Source organism: Orbicella faveolata, unplaced genomic scaffold, assembly GCF_042242905.1.
Source record: "Orbicella faveolata isolate gen_17 unplaced genomic scaffold, um_ofav_v1 contig_24, whole genome shotgun sequence".
Lineage (NCBI taxonomy): Eukaryota > Metazoa > Cnidaria > Anthozoa > Scleractinia > Merulinidae > Orbicella > Orbicella faveolata.
The window spans coordinates 26019056-26043329 of record NW_028301552.1 but is presented as its reverse complement, the minus strand read 5'-3'; the positions used below and the strand labels follow the sequence as shown (position 1 = coordinate 26043329).

Genomic DNA, 24274 nt, shown 5'->3' with positions numbered 1-24274 from the left:
TCAGCCGGACAGTAAATCAGCAAGGACTCTCACAGATCTGGAACTCTCTTGTCTTCTTTATTGTAGATTAAACCTCGTAGTACATAGGTCGAAGGTAACTCAGGGTAAATCAAGGTGATTAAGATAAATCGTGGTAAATCGTGCTAAATCAAATGTTGTACAGTAGGTGCTTGCTTATACTGCTCACGGTGTGATAATAATGGCAGGTGAACTTTAAGGTTTACAGCAAAATAACCAACTAAGTCAAGTCTTCTCAATACCAACATCCGTAAAGGAAATTGCTAAACGTTTAGATCTTCCGTTCAAGATAAGTTCGAGGAAATTGCTCAAGATATAGGTAAATAAGGGTGTTAATTGGAAATAAGCTACTCATGCCTGAGGACAGGTAATATGAATAAATTACTGATATTAAACTAAATACTGGACAATAAGTGATCTTAAGAGTTAAAGAGAAGTTCCTTTCTATGTCAGCATTTATGAATTTGTAATTATTCTACATTTAAGATTCATATATTGTTATCTTATGACATTTCCTGTAGACTACGGTAAGTTTACAATTCTAAGTGAAGTGCGGAACTAATTAACGATAAGGATATACAGAAGAGCAAATATTACGCATAAACCTACTTACAGTTTTGGGGGGTATTTCTCTTCTGTGACACGAACTACAAAAGCAATCTATCAAAACTATCAGTGATAGGCAAGTGTGGAATTTCCGTAGGTAAGTTTGGCAGATGTGGTCAGAATTAGTGCAATAGGACCATGATTGAAAGGCAATATCGGCTGAAATATGGGTCTGATGTTATGGGAGAGGGCAGGGGGAGAGGGTGGGGGACAACTATCCCTGGGACACTGGCGCGTTATTCTTATTGCTGCTGTTATTCCCTGCCGCTAGCTATAGAAAACCCTAGTCAACTTTCTTTTTAAGAGAGTTGAACAGGGAGAATACTGAAATATGAGTATAATATTCAAAGTTCCTGTATGACATGGTACTAAGTTTTCGCTTTGGAAACTTGGTTTGGATACTGATTCTGCTCGTAAATTGGCGGCGTGTTCTAACGGTGGGCAACACTCAATCATAACTTTGGCGTTTTCTGATCAGAATTCTGTTCACTGAGGCAACCGAATTCTGCTCCAGGGGCGGGTTGTTCAAAGCCCGATTAAGCTAACCCAGGATTAGCAAGAATTTTGACTTGAGTTTTGTAACTCTTCGGTGAGGTTTTCTCTTTATAATGTTTGCCCTTTAGTGTTGATTTTGAATAATCTCAAAGTATACAAAGCATACCAAGGTAAAACATTTATATCCAAGGAAAATTTATACTTCGGTTAACTTTTAATCCTCGGCCCAGAATCCTGCTTCACATAAGTGACCGATTAGCTCGGCTACATCTTTGTCGATAAATTGTAGCAAACACCGCAGACACGAGTGCTTTACTGAATACACGAATTGCGGTCGTTTTGCCCCAAGTCCGTTTGGCCCCAACTCAAAGTCGATTCGCCCCTACCAAAAGTTAGTCCAGCCGAAGTTTTTTCGTATGATAGAAAGCAATAAATAGTTAACCGTTGAAGAAACAAACACTGTTGAGCCCCTTCTCATCTTACCGGCGAGATGATCATTGAAAACTATATACGTTATCGTGTGAAGATCTACGGGGCTTGTAGAACAAGTCTTGCGTCTTTGACCTTGTTTTAGCTCGAAGGAAGTACTCTAGGGTGTAGGGAGGATAGGGAGTGTTCGAGGTCAACACTTCTACGCGCGTAATCAAACAGTTATATTTAGATTCAATGCCTCTTTAACTACACAAGTGTTTAATAGCAAGGTTTAAAAGGCGTTTCATACTCTACAGGTAAAAGCAGTAAAAGCTGTAGAAGGTTTATTAAGTTTTCAAACACAATCGACCATCGATCAACGGACTTTGTTTGACTTTGTTGCCATATGCGAGTGCAACAACAAACAAACATATATAGGCCCAGTCGCTCTTGGCAAATGTTAACTAAAAAGGTTTTACAGACGGTTCAAACCTTATGGGGTAAAACGCCGCCGACGGTTTTCTAAGTTTTACAAATACGATCGGCCATAGATCAACCAGCGTAGTGAGGTCACTGGTCGTTTCGCCAGCGTGTCAGTTCGCGAAAGACCAGTTCACCAACGTATGAAGGCAATTCGAAAACGTCTAATGTCAGTTGGCCAACGTGCAAAATACTTTTTGAAAGAGAGCTAAAATGTTTCTTTTCACTCTCCCCAATCTCTCTCTCTCCCACGACTTTTGATAATACGCTGGCAAGAGACCATGATCTCATTTTCTCTTGACGCTGGTTGATCGATAGCCGATTGTATTTGAAAACTTTGTAAACCTTCCATGGCTTTTATTTATAGAGTATGAACGCCTTTAAAACCTTTCATTCCTTTTTAATAACATTTTTCTTTTGTCCCTTTAACTACACTTAAATTTGTTGATGTATGATCGAAATATCTTCGGATCTTCTTCGGTCGTCTTCGGCAGTCTTCGGCAATCTTCGATAATCTTCGGAAAATGTTCTGTAATGTTGGGAAAATGTTCGGAAGCGTTCGTCTGGCCTCTGGAACAACTTTGGAAAATCTTCAGAAATCTTCCGAAAATGGTCGGAAATCCTTGGAAAATCGTCAAAAACGTCGTCATTAGTACGTTTAGTATAGGTAGTCATACGGTTTCGAGTTCAATTTGGAATTAATTTGCACGAGTGAGCTTTTTGAAAAACTCACAAGTGCAAATTAACTCCAAATTGAACGAGAAAAACCGTATGATTACTTATTAATAATATATACATGAAAAAATTCGCGCGGAGGAAGTGCCGGAAAATCTTTCTTGAAGCCATTTTCTCTCATTTGAGAAAACTTTTTTCAGTTTCAGCAAAAAATTTTCGTCATCATTTTACCTGATATCATTTTCTTAGAAAAGTTCCTATTTTCTTTCAGTCGATCATAATCCAGAATTTCGATGTGTAACTCGCACTGGTGTTACACTTTTTGCACTGGTGTTACACTTGAACTGCACTGCTCTTTGCCAATCAGAATCGAGTAATTTTTTCGTGTGTATTATTATATAATAAACAGAGTATTACATGTCCGCTTGTGGATACGAATTTTATCTTCTCGTGTTCAACTCGATATCTCACCCGTTTGCTACGCTCACTCGTGAGATATCGAGTTGAACACTCGAAGATAAAATTCGTATCCACGTGTAGGCATGTAACATCCTCTATTTATCAAACATTTGCGTAGTTAAAGAGCCAATGAGTCGAAATATATTTGTTTGATTACCCGCTCAGAAGCGTTGTTTATTGCATTTTTCGGCTGGCTTACTGTATTTTGCTAAACGAAACGAAATGAAACGAAATGAACGAAACGAAACGAATAAACCTGCACTGAAGTGAACATATCGAGTATCACAACAGTCAGATTCCTCCGTGCGATAACCTAAACAAAGAATAAAACAGCGGAAGTGCAGAATTTGTAAATTCGAAGATCTGCATTTTGCGAAACGAGCTCTGCGAAGACTGTGACGATTTGTAACTTATTTCTTCCGATTCGATGTAGTGGTGATTACACTTTAGTACAGTGGAACCTCGATTTAACGAACCTCTATTTAACGAAGTCCTCGATATAGCGAACGATATTCTATGTCCCGGTCAAAGTTACAGTAAAATGTATGGAACAGAACCTCGATATAACGAATTCTTCGATATAACGAACATAATCCGGAAGCCCAAACGTAAAATCTACCTTGATATAACGAATTACAATGTTTCCTTGTTTACATAGACAGTTTTCTGTATAACCTCTATGTTACAACATTTTTAAATCGTTACTCTGAAAGTGTCGCACTTTTGTAAACAAAAGCTGCGCGTCTGCTCAAAAATGAAAATAATTGATACTGAAAGCCACCACGCTTTATGAACTGCATCTCAAAACGCGGCACTTCTGGGTGACGAAAATTGCACTGAATTGCGTGACAGAAGTCGCCTGTGTTACAAATCAATCATTAACTATGACCTCGATATAACGAACATTTTGGTCTTTTCCCCTCAAATTCGTTATATCGAGGTTTTCGATATAACGAACCCTCAATTTAACGAACAAATTTGGCCGGTCCCCAGCGACTTCGTTGTAATGATAATAGGACTGAGTGGAGTCCAATTCGGTCTGTTATCATAAGAGTGATAGGAAAATCGGACCACCGCACAGCGGGAGTCAGATTTGTTTATCACGAGTATGATTACAGACCGAAGTCTTATTACCAATTAATTATGAAAATTACAATTTCGGAGAAAAGAAGAATAGCCAAGTTATGAAAGAAAGGGAAAATTTGAATTGCTCAGTAAAATACCTACAAAGAGGAGATGTAAACATTCTAAGACAACCGCGTCTCCTACCGGCAATTAGGCGCCAAAACACAAAAGCGTACGCACGCAGTAACTACAACTTTGAATGTGATTGGTTGATTTCAACTACAACTTTAAATGTGATTGGCTTATTGAACTGTCCGATAACAACTTGACAAGTGAATTGCTGGTTTTCAGTGTCACGCCATTCAAAATAGATCAAAATAAAAATCAAAACCGTTCAATAGATTAAGTCCAGAATCTGGGAAATGAAAGAAGGTAAATATGCAAAGACTTTCGCCAAGCTTCTGGTCACAGCAATTTGTCTTATGCAAGATATGCGTAGAAATTTTTTTTACCCAAATTTATAGAGATTTGTATGGAGACGCCATGCTGGTGCCCATCCGCATGGGCACCAACATGGCGGCCGGAAACCAAACATCTGTCACTGAGTTTGGTTACAAAAGCGTGAATTTATCCCTCGAGGAACTTTAAAACATTAAAATAATACTTTTTCTGAGACATGAGCTGCTCAGATAGCCAAATTCCCGGAAATAAGTCACTTTTTTAACCATCATGACAGCTCTCTAGGCCGTCATGTAAATGCCGCGTCACGCAAATGCTTAGAAATTCAAGCGCAGTGTATCACAAAACTAAGAACCCATTCGGAGCGAAACTTTGTTTGAATATTAGTTTTCAGCTGCTCTTACACATCATTAAAGTAAAATCTCAAGAACATCAATAGTTTTGTAGTTTGAATTTTAGTGACGTCATGTGAAAACCAGCTATTAGTGGAAAATAAGATTTTTTAAAACCAATCGCAATCGAGGAAATTGTAATTTTTATACGCTATCTTGGACCTTTGTTATAGCGGAGCTCCTGCGCGCCCAAGGCGCGCGAGGAGATCCCCATAGCTTAGGAAATTTGATATTCCATCGATCTGAAAAATTTTGGTTGTCACGTGACTGTCCGTAGGTACGTCCGTCCGTAAGCCAAACCTTGAAAACTAAGAGGGTAGCACCATTACCATAGCTACATTTTTGGTTTTGGACATCCACGCTATTGTTAATAGACAGCTGTCGCAACAAGCTATCCGCTGACCAGTATCACGTAACCATATCGCGGGCTCAGGTTTAGAGGCTTAAAACAAAATAGGACATTTAATGATTAACTTGTTTCGCATCTGACCATCACAATTACTACATAAATATAACATACAATAAATATCTTACATTTGTTCTTTTGAAGTTATTTATCAGCAGTATTTTCTATAAATCCTCCATTATAGTCCCATATTACAGTATAGAACTGTTCTTTTCTGATGTAAAAGAAACCTTGTAAGAAAATCTTGGATGGGGACTAACCTTTTGAAGCCGGATAGTCAGAGCGCAGGGATAAGACTGTAAATGAAACAGCTTCACTTAACAAGTAATCACACAGAGTAAGTGACACCCAAAATGAAACTCTCTTTTGTAGAGACAAGCTACACTAACAGTTCAGTCAAGTAGCTAGAATAGCTTAGAATAGGGGACTAGATAGAGGATTATCAGCATCCCCACAAATCAAATCAAATCAATCACATATTAAATCAGACATGTCACGTCTTCGAGCTAAGAGCTCATTCAAATAAATAAACTACTAACTACGTTGTGGCAAACGCCAAATTTCTAATTATTATATTAAATACTGTGTTATAATATCAATATCAAAACTTCTGACTTGAGAAGGTATGGAAAATTTTTAAAGAAATATAAACGCTAGTTTTTGGCGTCATTGGGGCCTTTATCAAATGTAAAATTTTAAGTCTTGCGGTTTGTGCAAAACCGTTTAATTAGCTGGCATTCTTCTCGACTTTTGCACACCTAAGCTAATATATATTCAAAAAGTAAGACTTGATAATGACGATGAGATGACGCCAAAACGTCAAGTACTAGCGTTTACATTTCTTTTCAAATATTTAACTTGTGTATTATATTCGATTCATTTAATAACAACTTTTAGAAGAAAGAACATTTCTTAAATAATTTGGCTCTTCTTAAGTTATCTGGGCCTGGTTATCCAGGTTTTGATTTTATTTATTTTTTTATTTTAGTAGAAATAAAAACTTGTTGCTATAACAACTCTTTCACAAAAACTTTTTCTGCTTACGTCGGGAGAGTCTGACATACGCAAAAGTCAAAACTGAAGAACAAAAAATAATAAATGGAAAACCCCACTGAGAAGTTACGAAACTGAAATCAAATAAATCTATCCTGGATTAGCTTAATCATGCTTTGACAACTCGGCTCGCAAGCTCATTACAATGATCATAACAATCTTGAATAATGAAATAAATAACATAGATAGATGAGCAGTTAGACAGACAGACAGACAGACAGACAGACAGACAAATTATTTAAGTTTTCTTTCTTTTTTAAACTAGCACTACCGTGATTGTCTGTTTTTCATGCTCTAATTGTTCAGCAATATTCTAGATTGTTTAAACGTTTACATCACTACACTACATCATTTCAAATTAATGACGGATATCAGGTTTAAGCCAAAACATGTATTTGCAGGTATAGACTAGGTTATACTTTCTTGACGCTATTTTGTGCCTTGTGGTTCTACGAACATTAGCGAGCAAAATCACTAACACATACCACATTAATTAAGTGGGACAAGTTTTTCCCATAAATATCAAAATACTCCAACACATAAATAACTCAATATTTGATAAAGACTACTTTGTGAGAATTATCAATAACACGTTAGTTAACAAATAAATAAACGAATAAATATGTGAGTAAATAATTCAAGACTTTCTCTCTGAAAATATTAGATCATTTTCAAACAAACAGACCATCCGTTATCAAAATAAAGATTATTTGGTTAAGGAGAACAGATGGTACTCACATGGATTTAACATATTGGATTTATAAAATCTAAAGAATTCTAAATACGATAAATAAGTGTGTCCAGAGCTTTTCTTTAAATAATTTATCAGTACACAATTTGTTATGGCTTAGTGATTACATGGCAACCATACTTTAACATGCATGTTAACCCAAACTTTTATTTTTCATTTTTCTCTGTTTCGTTTCTTGGAGTAGACACAGAGTTGTAGCTCATTTTTTGTATACTTGCATTACTTTTTTAGGTCAGCTTTCTTATGTTATAGATAAACAATGAAAGCCACGATTACAGAGTACCTTGTCTCACTGTTGCTAATTGTGGCTTAAATTGCACATGTCCTATGTAAAATAATTTTGGAAAAATAATCTAGCAGAATTGTGAAAGTTTAATGGCAGACCATTAATTAACAAAGGAATTTAAGGACTGCTGATGTGCAGAACTGTTTGATGGTTTGAGAAGAAACATATGAGAAATGGAGAAGCAGAAACCAGGCACAGCAGTCTTATAGCAAGGCTGGTGTTGTGTTGCACAGGGTTTTGTCCATAAATGTGAAGGCCTTATGTGCCATTTACTAGAAATAGGTATACTACTAGGCTACACTATCAAAACACAGGAGAAAGAGTTAGAAACTGTTTGTGAACCAGACATATTTGTAAATTATTTCCAGTGAACTCAAACTTCAGGAGCTTTTTAAAATAGTATGGCACAAATGTTCGGTTCTCTATATGTTTCCTAAAATAGGCATTTACACATGAATGAAACAACAAAGCATTGTTTTATGTGTTTTAGACTATGAATGCACATAGGATTCTAAGGTAGTAAAAATATAAATAAATATTTCTTTCTATAACATTCTACATTTCATTTCTAATACTATTTCTTTAGAGATATTTCTTTTCATTTAATTTTATATACAAACTTTGGCGGGATTGTAGCAGTGCAACAAGCACAAATGGAAGCTCCCAAGGTTATTATGCTCTCGTAACATTACTCTTTTGACAGTGGCTTATATGCCTTACCATATACCCTTAATAAATAATATGATAAATAGTGTGTTCCTTTGCGGGAAGGGTGAGGATAAGTCTACATTGTCATTCTCAAAAAAAAAGTATCACTTTTAATGCTCAGTATGTTTTAACAATGATATCTATGACATTGACAAATGATAATGGTGATTATGGTGATAATGGTAATTGTGTTGAGATAATTTAATAATTATACCGTGATTTATTTTAATAATATAATAATTATAACATCATGATTGTAGCTCCAGAAAAACAGATTTGTCCTGGAAATTAACAGAGACATGGGTCTATTTATTTTCATTCAGAGGAAAATGAGAATTCCAACTTCTCACCTTCTCTAGCGTAAGCCTGCAAAAGGGGGCCTTTTGGAGGTACCAAACACCAAAATACCACGAAAATTTAGGAAATACTGCAATGCTCTGGTAACCAGTGAAAAAAATAAATTAATTGATCTATAAGTATTATTGGTAACCCTTTAGTTAATATATTTAATTGATGAGCAATTGATGATGATGAATCTTTTTTTATCAATAAGTAATCAATGATACTCTTACATGCTTATTATTGATTGTCATCAGTTGTTGTCGATTGTTTTTTGTTCACAAATCGACACAAAACTGATTCACGAGCCCCCACTAATAAACATTAACACAATCTTTTATCCATGTTGCCAGTGTTGAAAGCAACAAGGCATTTTGATAAATGAATATGACCTTGTATTGCCTGGTTGTTGACAGAAGTCTCAAGGGAGCTGATGAAATCACTGTTAATTGGCAGTTAACAATATCATTGGAAGGTACTTAGCAAACAGCTTGGTTTGGTTATTGATTAATCGTTGACTACCAAAATTAATTGATATGAGTAGACTAATCGATCAGTTGATATCAATTAATCAATAACTATTCCTGGTAGCTAATCAATGGATTTTCATTGACTGATTATGTGGAGCATGGCACAATGTTGAAAACAGATGAAATACCATGAATGGCCTTTCTTTATTATGCTCTAGTATACCTAATGAGAATTATCTCATGCCCTAAGTCACTGGGCAGGGCTTGAAATAATTTCCTGGCTGGCACCAGTCAAGTTGTCTGGTCCAATCTATTTTTGCTTGGACAAGAAACGATTTTGGCCGGACAGATGTGCATTACGTCCTAACTCTTAAAAAAGTGCTTCTCTCCCTTCAGGATAGCATGATGCTTAAATATGATGCAAGAATATTTTAGTGGGCTTTTATTGAACAAGTAGCTCATATTCAGTGCAAAAAGTATGGAATATGCAGCACAGCCAGAATGTTCGGTAAAATTGATTACACTTTTGCGTCCCACTATTGCTTCCTTTCGCATCTACTATTCAATTTTGATTCAAGCGTACATGATTCATGCAGGAATTAACAAGCAAACTTAGTCCTTAGGCCTTAATTTTTAAGATACAGATTTATTTCAGAGAGTAGCCTGGACCCTTCACCAGACACTTTAAGAGGCATCGTGGTCAAAAGATTATTTTTGACCATTGAGAGGCATTTTAGTGGACGTTGTTGTTGTGGAGAGATACCTGTTGCAGAGAGAGTAAAATAAGAGTAAACATATAAACTGTCTGCCAAGATAAAAAAAAATGACAGTGGCCACTGTAGAGTGGTGGAAGACCCACTAATTTGCGGTCAAAACATGGATGACAAAGCAGAAACTTACAACTACCAGAAATTTTACTGCAGCTAGTCAAAGCTGGTTTGGATGTATCTTTTGTTTGGTTTCTTTTTTTTTTCATTCACAAACATGTTTAATGTACAACTAAATTTATAACTAGCCCTGAAGTAAGTAAGTAAAATTTGTAAACTTTCCTGAGCAAAATCTAATTTAAGTCTATGCAAGATCATTTAGTATGAATGTATGTAGAATGTATATAATATAACTCACAAATGAAAAAAATGGTGTACATATTGAACAATTTTTTTGTGATGTAGCTGAGCTCTTGGAAGCTCTGTTGTATGGTACCTCACAGTAATCTTCACGATACTTGTAGGTGCATTGTTTTTCAGTTCCCAAGGCTTGAGACTTCAGTCACAAGTCAGTCAATGACAATTCTTAAACAATAATTGTTTAATAATTATTATTCATAAAACAGACATTCAGTCAAAGCATGTCTTATTCTAAAACTGGCTGGTCATGGTAAAAGATAAAAGTTTAAACATACTAACACTGAGACAATACAATGAGTCCAGTCCAATCAGCAGTATCCCTCCCTTGGAGTTAATCAAAGACAAAAGTGACAGGAAGGTGTAAGATGTACCACCCCAAGATATATCCAAATAAGTTACATAACAAATAAAGGACCAAAAAAAATCCCTTAACAAACATCACAAGAGATGTTACTATTGAACCTACACCCCATTAACTTAGTGCAATACCAGAGACAAATGGTCGGTGCACCTCCATATCAGTTACTTGAATCCTTGGTTACCCTTTCAAATCCATGGGATGTTCCATGCTGATCTGTTTCACTGGGAGTAAGTACTGGTTGACAACTGACAAGTAAATAACACAGCAGCTTCCTTAAAATGCCTAATCGCTTGAAAGAAGACATCTTGCCTATCTGAAAAACAGAAAACAAAGCAAATTTGTTGTTATTTCCTTTATCAACAAGCAAGAACATTGTACACGTATCTCCTGTTTATAACATTCTACTGTCATTGTCAGTGTCATTTACCATTTCTCTTGTAATACACAATTACTTAATTAAATGTAATTCTGCAATACCTTAAAGGATACTTATTGTTTATCTCTAGTCCAATAGTGTAATCCAGCTGTTATTTCAGAGTATATTATTTATCAAATCTAAGGATACTGATTGCATTTTACTGCACATATTTTTCTTTCAATCAGATGACAGAGGAGTGAAATGAACTCGAATTTTTTTTTTTTTAATGACAGTCAATGTTTGGATTCCACCAAGGCTTGGACAGCAAGGCCTCCATGTTATCCCTCAAGAAGGCAAAAGATGCAAATAAGCCATTATTACAAGAGTAACTTTGGCCTTCTCAAAGTCAATAAACAAAAAAAGATCTGTTAGGTTATTAGTCTTAGTATAATCCATAATGTCCAGAATTGAGTGCATGTTTTCACCAATATATCTAACTGTAATATTACGTAATTGCTTGTTACAGTCGAACCTCGATTATCCATACCTCGATTATCCAGATTTCTTGATTATCCGGGCTCTTTCTAAAGTCTCAATTTTGTCATGAATATTTATTAGTCATGATCAAGATCTGTAGCAATATTCTTTTCAAAATTATAGCATTGAAAAGTGCAGTCAAAAGCGAGTTTGTTTAACAACAACAACAACAACAACAACAACAACCATTTTATTTTGCTTAATACAAAGAATATCATATAGCAATTGCTTTTAAAGAGCAAAAGCAGCGCTCGTACACGTTGTAACTAATGAAAAACACTTGAATGAGTTCTGATTGGCTCAGAGTTAAGTAATTCAAGATGTACAGTAGACCATATTGTTTTCCAAGCGATTTGTAAAAGGGTTGTTTCACAATTAAATGTTGCTTTATTTAAACAGTTTTGTTCTTCATTAATATTCATATTTTCGATTATCCGGACCCTTTACTATCTGGACTATTTCGTCTAATCCCAACGAGTCTGGATAATCAAGGTTCGACTGTATGTAGTATTTCCCGGAGCTGTTTTTTATTCTTTCAGCAAACACTTTTGATGCTATCTTTGTGTCCACATTCAAAAGAGAAATCAGTCTCCAGTTTTTGAGATTGCAACGATCTTGGTCTTTTTGAAGAACTTGCTTCTCCTTTTTAATGACACATTATACATAACAGTTTACCAATAGTTCCTCTAGTATACCTCAAAAAGTCTTGTAAAATTCTACAGGCAATCCATTGTTTCCAGGAACTTTGTCCACTGAAAAGGATTTCATTATTTAGTGTGCTCTTCTAAGCTAATAAGTCCTTCTCCTAATTCCCTTTTTTCTAGACTGTGAAAAAAATTCCTTTCTTGACCCATTAAGTTACCATGGGTGGCATGAACATTTTAACCCCCCCTTGCCTTGGGAAATTCGAAAATGCTCTACCCCCCCAGCGTTCAAATTCCAAAATAATTAACCCCTCCTCTCCTCCGAAAACTTCTAACAAACGGGAAACTTGCTCTCCCCACCCCTCAGAGAAAATTCTGCTGACAATTTTTGGTCAAACAAAAAGTGACTCAGGTTTGTTAATGTTTAATACAGTACACCGTGGCTTTCCTCTCTAAGTGTCATCTTGAACCTGCTTACCACCAAATAAAACTTTTTGTTTTTCGTTCATTAACTTGATATTTTCAGGAGAGTAGATCATATTGATACCAGTGGAAGACAAAAGTAAAGTTCGCAATGTGCTGGCCGTCACTGCCTTATTGAAAACTTTGTTCATTGAGTAACTGCTGACCACTAGTAATACAAATCAGTCAGACATTCCATTTGGTAATGAGACTGGTGCGGGTTTTTCACATGCCACAAGATCGTCAACTGACAATAAACACAGACTTGTTTTATATGTCAGACTAAGGAATTCGAGGCCTTATTTATTGAATCCAGCTAGTTAACTGGGAGCTAGATCTAAACAAAAACTGGATTACAATACATGTAAAAGTGGCAAACAGTGAACAAATTGAACACTGCTGTGTCCCACTGTGATCAAGCAGTACATGAATTGATCATGCAATGTATTTGAACTATCAGAGCAATGTAGCAGTAAACAGAATGTTCTCCAAAAACAATCAATCAATCTTTTCCTGTTCGATGCAAATTATTTTCTCTTTTATATTCACTACTGTGTAAGTGAGACATTGTGATTGCCCAGATGAAAACAAATATGCCAGAGGTGTGCAAAGAACACTGGTTGAAGGTACACGACACATTAATTCAAGACTGCAACTTGTAGTTTAATTTTATTCTTGTAGAATGTCTCTAACGTAATAGCAGTGTTTCAATCACATGCACTGAAAATTGCTGTTGTGCAGTAAACCAAAAGATATGGGAGAGGCAACTTTTCATAAACTCTTTTAGGAACTCACTGAAGTGTTTACCTGCTGGACAGAGTATACACTTGCCACCAAAACAGTCCTTTTGTGAATCTTGTTTGTTGCACTTAGTGGCCGCCCAAAAGATAGCCCACTGACTAGCCCACTTAGGCAAGTTGTATGTAAAGGTAATCTATGCTTAAATCCTCCTAGCCAGTAGCCTGGTTAGGTGAGGCACCCATGCAAACAGGGTCTTACACGAGGTCAAGGAAAACTAAAACTGACATTTATGTTTGCACCTCAAAAATGTTTTTTTTTTTACCCTAGAAACTCTGCACCCTTTGGCTTCTTTTATACATCAGTCAGTTAATATTTTGTTGTTTATATGGTTACATTAGCCAGGAAGCCATCATTATATGCTAAACAGTTCACTCCATTGACACCATCTTCAATCTATTTACACAAGGTTAGAAACAACTGTGCGTTAGTTCTGTTGTTTGAAGCTAAGTTACAGTTATGAAATTTAACACATCTTGTGATGTGGTTTACCTAACTTAATTCAGGTTAAACTGAAACAAAATGGTCAGGCTGTTTGTCCGGGTATTGCTACATGTAAGGCAAATTTTAATGTACTTAAGGTGGTTCCCTATAGTTTTATGATTGCCCGAGCGCTGAGGAAGTAATCGACGTGCGCTCAAGGGAAAACGTCAGTGTTTTTCGATATTTTATTACGTCAACATGAGCACAAAAAGCAAAACTGACAGTGAATTTTCTTGCATTTCCTTTGGTGATATTCTGTTAAATTTGGCAGATTGGTAGTAAATATTTTATTTTAGTCGGAGCTCATTTTTCAGGGAAATCTATAAGACCAGATTTTTTGCAGCAGTAAAAGACAAATTTGAAAATATCGCAAAAACTGCCTTTACAAACCCTACTTTTTTCGTGTTTAAAGTTCGTATCCCACTGGAAGCGATGTGATGTAAAAATTTTGGAAGATTTCACCGAAGGAAATTCATGGAAATCACAAATAAAGCCGCAAAAACAGTAAAAAACACATTTGTTTGGGCATTCATAATTCAAGACTAAATCCCAAAATTTTAACAGAGATGATAGCAAAATACTATTTAATCATTGCTTATTATATGTAATATGTTTGAGAGGACTAGCTGTGAAAGCGAATGCAAAAACAGCATTCAAAACATAACACTTGTGCGTGCAACACCATAAATGATTACCCTATGGAGACACCTTAAGTTCTGCTTTCTCGTCCACTTGCATGGTTATTTAACTTCAAGGGAAGCCATTTCAGTGTTCAAAACCAACAAGGAGTATTATACAGGATGCTAACTGGGAGTTTAACTTCCTTAATGTAAGGTAAACTAACTGACCCACTAACCCTGCTTTGAACAATGCTGTTTTACCCTAAGGTTACCAAACCTATGGTAACAAAAGATTCAACCTCTTCTGAGCAACCAGGCACTGGACTACATACCTTTGTCATTAATGACATAAAAAAATTGATATATAACTGAGTGAATTATGAGTAAAAATGTTTGAAGTTAAAAAGATCTTACCTTAATCCTATGGCAAATTAAGTGACTGCAGTTGATCTTCAAATTCACCCTTTCTTGACATCTTCTTTAGTTGGTCGCAGTCCAAGCTAGCACCCTTATGGTACTTCTCTTCCAGACCATTTATCTCAGCCAATTTCTTTTTAATTTTACGGATCTGCTTCTCAATTTCTTTTCTTTTTAAGTCTTGTTGAGAGCCATGGTGATTTGCCATTCCTTCAGCACTAGAGTCTCCAGTGATTATTTTGTTGGGAACTTGATCAAAACCAGCAAGCTGCTCCTGCCCATCAACATCATCCACCTTATTCTTGAAATAAAAATTGTTTTTGCTGAGATGTGGAGGTAATAACGGTTGCTCTTTGTCACACCCATTGCTGATACACAGAGAGTGGGAAGTTGGTATTTCATCATGAATTTTTGTACCATTTAATTTGTTTAGATAACAACTACTTTCACCCAAACCAATCTCTGACTGGTTTAAGCCATTGAAGAATGTTTCAGCATGGTTTTCATGGTTTTCATGGTTTTGAGTGTTGTAGCTTTTGTGGTTACTGTAACGAGAAGAACTGTAGTAGTTTCGACGTCGGTAGTAAGATCGATAGTAGCTAGGCCTGGCTGATGGATACCCAGTGTAGTCGTAGCCTAATCCTTGACCTGGTGCCTGAAGGAATCCTGGACCAGGAGTCTGGTTATGGAAACCATACGAGCTTGTGTAGGGAAGCTGGCATGATGCTACTGGTGGCATCATGTTAAATGAAACAAAAGTTGGTTGTATTCCGGTCGCCTGGAAACCATTATTGGTTTGAAATAGCGCGGGGAGAGCATTGTAACCTTGTGGCCATTGTTGAACGGCAAATGACTGACCTCCAGACTGACATTTGGTCTCGTACACCTGGCCATTTCTGGGTTGACCAATCAACTTGAGAAAGTCCTCTTTAAGATCCTTGCTAGGTATGTATTTTGTGTAGTCAAACCGTTCCTCTTCACAGAACCTTTCATCGCTTTCTATGGAGCTGTTAGTTTTAGAAGTTATGTCACTTTCCGATTGTTCTAATTGCTTTTCAATTGATTTATTGTGGTTGGGCGACTTTAATTCGACTATGGGTAAAACTAAATCGTTTTCCTCCATATCACGATAGTCTTGGCCTAATCTGTTTTGCGCGTGCTGGTTTTCGCCATTTGGTTCGTTAAAAACCATCGTACCAATTTCATCTACTTCTCCAATGAAATTTCGTATGCCGCCTACTACATCAAGCCCACTCTCGCATCCGGTCGCATTCGCTTCGCCCGACGAAAAATTAAAAGAAGTTCCAGATGAAAAACTTCCCAATAATTTGTCTTTCGGAAATCCCCCATCAGTGTCGATCGTGTCGTTAACATCTTGCTGTATTTCACTTTCTACTGGTTTGTGAGGACAGACTGATCGATGATAGTCCATTTCTGGGGCAAAAATCTCATGTTTGTCGTTGAACGGACATATGGCCTTTTCACTGATCGGAAAGTTTCCTCTACACTTCATCAAATGATGTCCCATTCGAGCGGCTGTTACCTTGTGAGAGGAATCGTACGGGCAAATAACCAATTGATCCGGATCTTCAACGTCTTGTTCGCTTTCAGACATGATCTTTCTTCGGATAATGTCCCCAGAGAAACAAATCCTCATCCACACAGCCTAGTCAGCTGTTCCCTAACAAAATCATTCAGCCTGTGACTTGGTAATCTTTTATTTGTTAGGTGGGCGCATGCGAATTAGTGGCCACCAATAGCCACCTGCTCAATGTCATGCCCAGGGTCTAGCGAGCTTACTCGGTTGGAGGAAGTGCATGCTGCCTGCTAATACGGCGTGATAGTTATTTGGGGAGACGCTATTTTAGGACAAATGGGGCTGGTGGGGAGATTCCAGCAGTAAGTTTCTTTATGAGTGGCTTGGTTAAATCATGAAAAAGAAAAAGTAACAGGCAAGGTATGTATTTCTGTTCATGACCACAAAATTGCAACTTATATGGTATATATTCACTTGATGTAAGCTTATCTGGATCTCTCTCTGATTGAAGTCAATACCTCCCCAACAATACCTACCTAATAATAATAATAATAATAATAACTTTATTTCGCCCATCACAGTACAGATATAGCCATGCAATGAAAATACCCCTAGTCGCACGGTACTAAATAAATGAGCATTATGTAGCAAAGATGTCAGTGACGTCAGTGTCACTATTGTTAAAAATATGCCAACCAGAGAACTATTGGCTGGTTAAACAAAGAATTCTTTTGTTTGACGTTTTGAACATTTAAATAACAAAAACAATGTTTGTAAACAAATTTCTACCTTATGGGTCAGTTTGGCTTGATTGCGACTTTTTCTTTTTAGTACAGAGTGTGTTTCGAGGTCATTCAGTTTGAATCTCAATCCCCACTCCCTCTGGTATTTTCCATTTTGAAACTTCAGGGATTTTCAGTGGCTCAAATTCTCATCGCCAGGATTAAAAATGGGTTTCAAATGCCCTTAGTTCTAGGCAAAGGATTTGCCATACTTTTAATTTCATGGAAGTGGTAAGCCTATTCTACACATGAATAGAGCATGCCCAGCGTGTAGTTGAAGGACTGCCTTGCAAACAAACCAGTATGTAGAGTAACCAATTAATTACAGAGTCATTTTGCACACTGTTCTTGAGACATTATCCATTCATTTGTACAAATATTTATACATAGTGATAAGGCATGTTAAAGCGAATTTGACAAGTATGATAAGTGCGGTAAGTGTGTGATGACTCTTGTAATGAATTGTTTATTCTATGTATTTGTTTGTTTGCAAGGCAGTCCTGCGACTACATTTCATAACAAAAAATCTCTGTCCTTTAGTCAGTCCTGAAACCTTCATTGATAATATTCGTAACTTTAGCCATAATAATACTGGTAAGCTGTTACCCTGGGTGCCAGAGGTTTTTGTTTTTCTGTGGCAAAGCTGTTCAGACAGGACCTCTCACATTTTCAAACACATACAAAATTCTCAGCAATGCCGCACTTCATGCTCCAAAGACTGTTTCAGTATCCTAGATCGTGCTTCCACCACCTTCCAGCTTAAGGTAGAAGATGCTATATTCAATGGGAAAAACCTAAACTAAATCATCAACTTTGTCATGTTAATTTAAAACTTTCTTTGTAATATTTTACATTGTCTTGTTTCCTCTTGTTCTTATAGTCAATTAGCTTTTTGCGTACACCATATATTCAACTCTGTACTTTATAATTTAAAGTGAAGATGACAGAAGATTCTGTTGAAACATGTTTCCAAAAACGTTCTGTTGTTTCTCCAAATTTTAACGTGTCTGGTACTATCCAGACCTTCTGGCAAAAAAAAATAAAAGCGACAGTGAAATGTTGGAATTTCCTGTCAACAAAGCTGAACAAAGAGATTATAGCCTGCATCGCAGACAGAAATTTACATTAAATAACCTGCGGTAGTGTCTAAGATGCAGGCTAAGATTTCACTGTCTTGTCTAATTTGTGCATGAAATGTTAAAGAGGAGTGGAGAAAATAGACCATATTCATATTCTCGGTATTGGACTGGAACTAGCTTGCAACTGAGGCTAATGCAGGGTGTCTTTTCAAATGCAAATGACATTAATCTCTTTTTAATGATATTCCCCTGCATGAGCCTCCACTGCAAGCTAGTTCCAGTCTAATACCGAGAATACAAATATGGTCTATTTGAAAAACTCTCTGAGGGAAAAAGTCTGTTTAAAGAGAAAGCTCTGAGGTTAGTGAAAGAACAAAACGAACTGACTGAGGGAGAACTTCTCAGTTCTGTGGAATGGGTTAAAAGGTGTCATCGAATGAACAGGCAGATATGCGGTGATCTTTAAGTTGTTGGATGTCTTGGATCATACGCGAATCAATTAGAGTGCAGATAAATAACTACTAAAATGGCAGCTTTTGGATATCCAAAACCTTGATCGTATAAATTATGCACTGACTCAAGGCACAATTGAAAGATCAAGGATTTCCCGGCAGCACTGCAAACACATCTTCCCACTTAGTGAAGCCGGGCCTCTTCTTTAACAGACTTCAACCCTAATATTTCTGAAAATCCAGTATCCAGTGCATACTGTACTGCACCTGAAAATGCTCGCTAGAATTTACTGCTTCCTTCCAGCGACATAGCTTTGTTTATTGTTTCGTTGAGCCAAAAGAAAGTGGTTTCCACTGCTGCTGGGGTGCATTGAAGTGGTTTAATTAACCAATGAAAGCCAGTTTTAGATTGTTATCACTCAGAAAGGTCATTAGGTGTGAGGACCAGTTAGTGAGTGAGTTCAATATCTGTACTGATGGAAGTGAGGCTAGTATTCGCGGCTTTGCCACTAACAATCGCAGATTCACCACAAAAACAAAAAAAAAAACCCTCTGGCACCCAGGGTAGTAAGGTATGAAACCATAAATAATACCATAAAACTTTGACCATGAATCTAGTGTGAAAAATGTTCACAGAGCTAAAAAAGAGGCAGACGTGGCTGAGTGGTTTAGGGCACTGGTGTTGTAATCTAGAGGTCCTGGGTTCAAGGCCTGACCCCCTGCCACTAGCAGGATTTGTTTCTCGGTAGTCCCGAGTTCAACTCCTTGGTCACACTTTGTAAATAGCCAACTGGTCTGCCTCCTGCCAGTTGGGATTTTTAACTATGTTACATTTATTTGTAATATCAGTTTCCTTTGTGTCAGTGGTATGCCTGTAAACTAGCTAATCTTAGTGCTTATATAGCTAAGTGCATGACCACAATAAATAAGATTTACATTTTTTTTTTTTACAAGCACTAACGTGGTTATCCAGGGTCTCACTTGGCCCAGACCACTGTGATAACTGAAAATACAGAGTCACAATAAAAGTCACGCATAACTTGCGACCTGGTATTAACACTGCAAGAGAGAGATTCCTTGGGGAGAGATAAGAGAAAACGTCTGCTCAAAACTACTTGCTTTTCTATTGTGCATGTGCGAACTATAGGTAAACATGTCGCATATATTTGCCTTGATCATGCCATGTAGAATGTTCAGGCAATCCCATTTTTGGTTATTTTCAGTTAAACTGTGGCAAATTACTTGAATTCTAACTTTTGTGGTGTTTATTTGGAAGAGAAACTACAGAAATTTCATAAAGTTTTACGTAGTACTGAACAAAAAGAAACAGACGATAAATTGGCTTTATTCAATACCATGCTGTCCAGTGCATGCTTCGCAAACTGAAAGCTAGCTGCAGATAACAGAAAAACTGGATAACAGAAAACTGGAATAAATATTAAAAACTTTTTTAAAGCTTAATAACCTGCTTATCAACACTCACATAATGTTCCTTTGACACTGAGGGGTATAGTATGGTCTCATTCAATTTAAAAGCGCTCACAAAACTTGGCCTTTGCTTGAATCGCTCGCAAATATTAGATAAGTGTTCACTTGCTTGTGCTCGCAAAATTTTGAACTGCTCTTATGCTCAGATTCTCATCAAAATGTGCTTGATTGCTACAATTTTGTGAGTCTTTAGGTTTATGGTTAGTCTGGTAGCTTTTAGCTTCTTCTTGTGGTATGTTCACAATTTCGGGCCAGAAAACTCTAGACACCCTGCTTTAGATCTCCTTGAACGTCCACCTACTGACTCACGTGAAGCTACCTGATACAATTTGGCATCAAACAAGGCATAACTGGCTGTAAGTTGCTGGGTTTGGTTGAACAGCAAAAAGGTCTTGATGTGTTGCCTAGCTTTGTGGCTATTGTCCTGTCTTAGAGGTGTCAGTCAAATTAATTTGCACAAAACAATGCTTCCTTTCAATAAAAGAGAGATTACAGGTAGCGGAAAATTTACAAAGTACTTGCTAGTATCTTACGAACTCATGATGTGACCAGTTCCCAGTTGGCTTGATAGCTCAGTTGGTAGAGCACTGCACTGGTATTACAGAGGTCATGGGTCTGAATCCTGTTCATGCCTGAATTTTTTTCACGCTTTGATTTCACAACTTCTTAAGTTGTGTGTATAACTGCAATGATCAATCTTGTCTTCATCTCATTCTTCACAGTTCAAATATATGATATTTCATATATTCACTTGTGAAGTGCTTGCTACTCGCTTTCTCTATTTTCTAAAGTGCTCGCTGCTCGCAAGACAAATTTGATCACTCCTCTTGCTTGCAAAAATAAATGCACTGTTTGCATGTTTGCAAATGCTCACAAAGACCATTCAATACCCCTACTGAACACTTGTAGTTTCTCAAACTGTGCAAACAACAAAAGATCAAAGATTGTTGGACAAACGTTTTGAATTTGATGTGTATGTGACGAACCTATGTCAGTGTAGTACTGCCAACAATTTATAATTTTGTAGCCAATCACAAGGTAGTAATTATTGTAGGCATTCTTGCAAACAGACTGCATTTTGAATCCTATCTGTCGTGGGTAAGTTATAAAGCGGCTAAAACTTGTCAAAACCAGTATTTTTATTCCCTGGTTGGGGATGGCGATTGATAAAAGAATCTTAGCATCTGCAAGTGGAGGTTCCCTCTCATCTCTCTTATAAGCAGAAAGACAATGGAATCCCTGTCTCACAGGGTAGCTGTTAGAATGATTTTGTTACAAAAGGAAATGAAAAGTTGTAAACAGTTGCTATATATTACCATTTGTTGTGTACAGTTTTTCAAAGATTTTTGTAAATGTCGCATATGTAAGGATGAAGTCTAAGGAAATCTGTGAAGAAAGATGGTTTCCATTCTTCTTAGAAATAGTGGCAATGTCTGCATATTTTTTAGATTTAAGGTCTTTTTTTAAATGAATATACACCTTTTACCCCTACTTTTTATGGCCCCTTAATTATTTTTTTGGAATAAATGAAAATGCAATATAATAATTTTGATTTTATGGAACACCTGCCCAGTGAAGTAAAGCATATATTATTGTGGAGGAGAAATGTAAGTGCTGGGTTTTGATTTTGTTTTCAGCACTGTTTTAAATAAGTACTGCTCGGTGGATTTAAAAGATGGGAGCCCTTATTGCTAAGAATCTGGTAAACTGGCAGTCCCTACAGGAAAGGTTGGATCTTTTTGCTGTGTATCGACTTATCCACCTCCGTGAACAAAACAAAGGACCACCACCGACATGTTCTTATGAAGAACAGTACATTAAGGTTCATCGATCCATTGAAGAACAGGTAAATTTTGAAATTGTGATTTTACTGGATAGCAATTACATCACAAGTTATGGTATAAGTTCGTAGTTCAATTTGTTTCCAAAATTGAGATGTTTATTAAAGTGCAACTAACCCCAAATTTTCCTGTGGCTTAAAGTGCCTATGAAGTGAAAAATAATTGCTGCTTATTTGAAAGGCTTTTCAAAGTAAAGAAGATTGGCCTTTCCCTTTTTGGAATATCTTTTTTCATTCTAGAGATATTTACGTTTTTGTATTATGCAAATGAGGAAAGTGATGACGTCATAGGTGGTTTCACTTGAACAGTAAAACACTGATTCAAGAATATCTCTAGAAATATTGGAGCAGTGTTCTTCAAACTTGGCACCACAAATGTGCATCACAACAGAAACAGAATGACACCTTCTGTGTTGTTGCCATGGCAACTCTTCTGGCTCCAGTCTCTTTCTGTGAAAAAACAAATATGCCAATTTGCAACCCTTTGAAAAGGGACAGAGGGTCTTGCTCGGAACACACATGATTCCCATACTGTCTTAACTCTCCCCATTAGATTGTTGGGAGTGGATGATCCTTGTTTAAGATAAAATCTGGTAATGTTAGTTTTAATTAAAACAGGACCAGCGGCATAACTGTGGTCATGGCAACGGCACGACGGGTGTCATTTTGTTTCTTTTGTGATATACATTTCTGGTGCCAAGTTTAAAGAACACTGCTTTAATATTTCTAGAGATATTCTTGATTGAGTGTTGAACTGTTTCAGTGGAACCACCTATGATGTCATCACTTATAATACAAAAACGTGAATATCTCTAAAACGAAAAAAGGTATTCCAAAAAGGAAAACGCCATTCTTCTTTACTTTGAAAAGCCTTTCAAATCAGCAGCAATTATTTTTTACTTCATAGGCACTTTAATATATAAATCTCCTTGTTGATTACCACTGACAAAAAATTATCATAAGTTTGTAGCTATTTTCATTAATTTTCTATGAATTTTCAAAGTTTATAAATTTGGCCTTTTCCATGGCCATGACCAAGGAATAGCGAAGAATGGGATGAGTTGGTCTGTGACATCATTGAAGGACTAACATCATTTTGCTTCTGAGAAGAATATATGTGAACATGTAAGTTTGATTCAAAATCGTTGCAGAACGCTAGGAAGAAGTGTTTTTGGAGGGAGTAGCAGTACAGCAAGCTTAGGAGAGGGCAATCCTTTTCATCTTATACCTCTATCTCAATGACACATTCAGAGGCAAGAAAAAGTGTTAGGGAATTTAGACAAAGTCAAATTACCATGCTTTTTGTTCATTCACATCTTTATAACTCTTCAGCCATCATTTTAACCTTCATATTAAAAAGGCTTAAAGCCAAATTGGCCAGCAAATTGTCGATTGTGACTTGCAATGACTGGCAACCTGCACTTTGAAGTTGAAAAAAATATATTCACATCTCTTAGCTGTCTTAATCGTAGCTACACTCTGAATTGTATTGCTAGGTGATACAGTTCTTCCATTTATAGTGTTTGCAGTATTAGGTGGAGAAAACAAGAGAACATGTTTCACACAACCAAAATGGCTACTCGTTTATTGCATGTGGTCCCAGCATGCATTGGGACACTAAACTGTTATGTAATAATCCTACAGTGTTAAACATTTGTTATAAATTATGAAGCACAAATACCCCAAATATGCTTTCATGGCACTCAAAGCCCAGTCAAAGGTCTCTTGAGTGCTTTCAGCCAGCTCTTCTGATGACGTCACCAGAGGTCCAACCCAATTTCCGTGTGCGCTCTTGCTAATGCGATTCGCTGTGTGCACAAGGATTACACAAAGCAAACATGGCATCATTAGAGTGATCTTTTTATTTGGTCAATACCCTCTCTATCTGTGCTTTTTTTCTTCATAATTGAACACAGTGTATTTATGGCTTTATTCATTTATTAAAAATGTATGTTAGAAAAGGTAAGGATGCAAAGAACCCAGCAATTCTCAGTTTTTTCCTTAGGGACTTTAAGATACGAGGATGCGGCAGTTTCTAGAATGTCGTAACCATTGAAAGCCTGAGCCAAGAACGGCGTTGTAAGCACGGGAAAAATTTAAGTTAAGAGCTGCAACGTGAAGAAGAACAATGCAACTTGAGACGCAACAGGTTTCATCCAAACTAAACGCCATGAGCTTGTTTAAAGCAGTTCAAGAAATGCTGCTTTTCTGTTTAG

General features: G+C 36.8%; 2 protein-coding genes across 5 annotated transcripts in view; one reads left to right on the top strand and one right to left on the bottom strand.

Moving 5' to 3' along the window:
- Positions 1-36: 36 nt before the first annotated feature.
- LOC110067942 (uncharacterized) lies at positions 37-16618 on the bottom strand. 3 transcript variants are annotated; one of them, XR_002298712.2, is made up of 3 exons: positions 14878-16618; positions 12152-12208; positions 37-10874 (listed from the first exon to the last, which is right to left on the bottom strand). XR_002298712.2 is itself a non-coding variant. In XM_020775288.2 (2 exons), exon 1 carries the CDS (start codon positions 16535-16537, stop codon positions 14885-14887), a length of 1653 nt encoding a protein of 550 aa, XP_020630947.1. In that variant the 5' UTR covers positions 16538-16618; the 3' UTR covers positions 37-10874; positions 14878-14884. The 3 variants fall into 3 exon arrangements, 2 of the variants coding, with proteins under 2 accessions (XP_020630947.1, XP_089148284.1); XM_020775288.2 differs by lacking the exon at positions 12152-12208; XM_089292158.1 differs by lacking the exons at positions 37-10874; positions 12152-12208 and adding an exon at positions 12298-13756.
- Positions 16619-16670: 52 nt separating this feature from the next.
- Positions 16671-24274, top strand: part of LOC110067944 (uncharacterized) — a 28262-nt gene continuing 20658 nt past the window's right edge. For both annotated transcript variants that reach the window (XM_089292161.1, XM_089292159.1), the window contains exons 1-2: positions 16671-16837; positions 21856-22064. In XM_089292161.1, coding sequence (XP_089148287.1) covers positions 21894-22064 — 171 coding nt within the window. In that variant the 5' untranslated portion in view covers positions 16671-16837; positions 21856-21893. The remainder of the gene's footprint in view (positions 16838-21855; positions 22065-24274) is intronic.

Bases quoted from the DNA above. Each gene is read 5' to 3' on its own strand.
- LOC110067942 (XM_020775288.2), bottom strand. From the start codon at position 16,537: ATGAGGATTTGTTTCTCTGGGGACATTATCCGAAGAAAGATCATGTCT.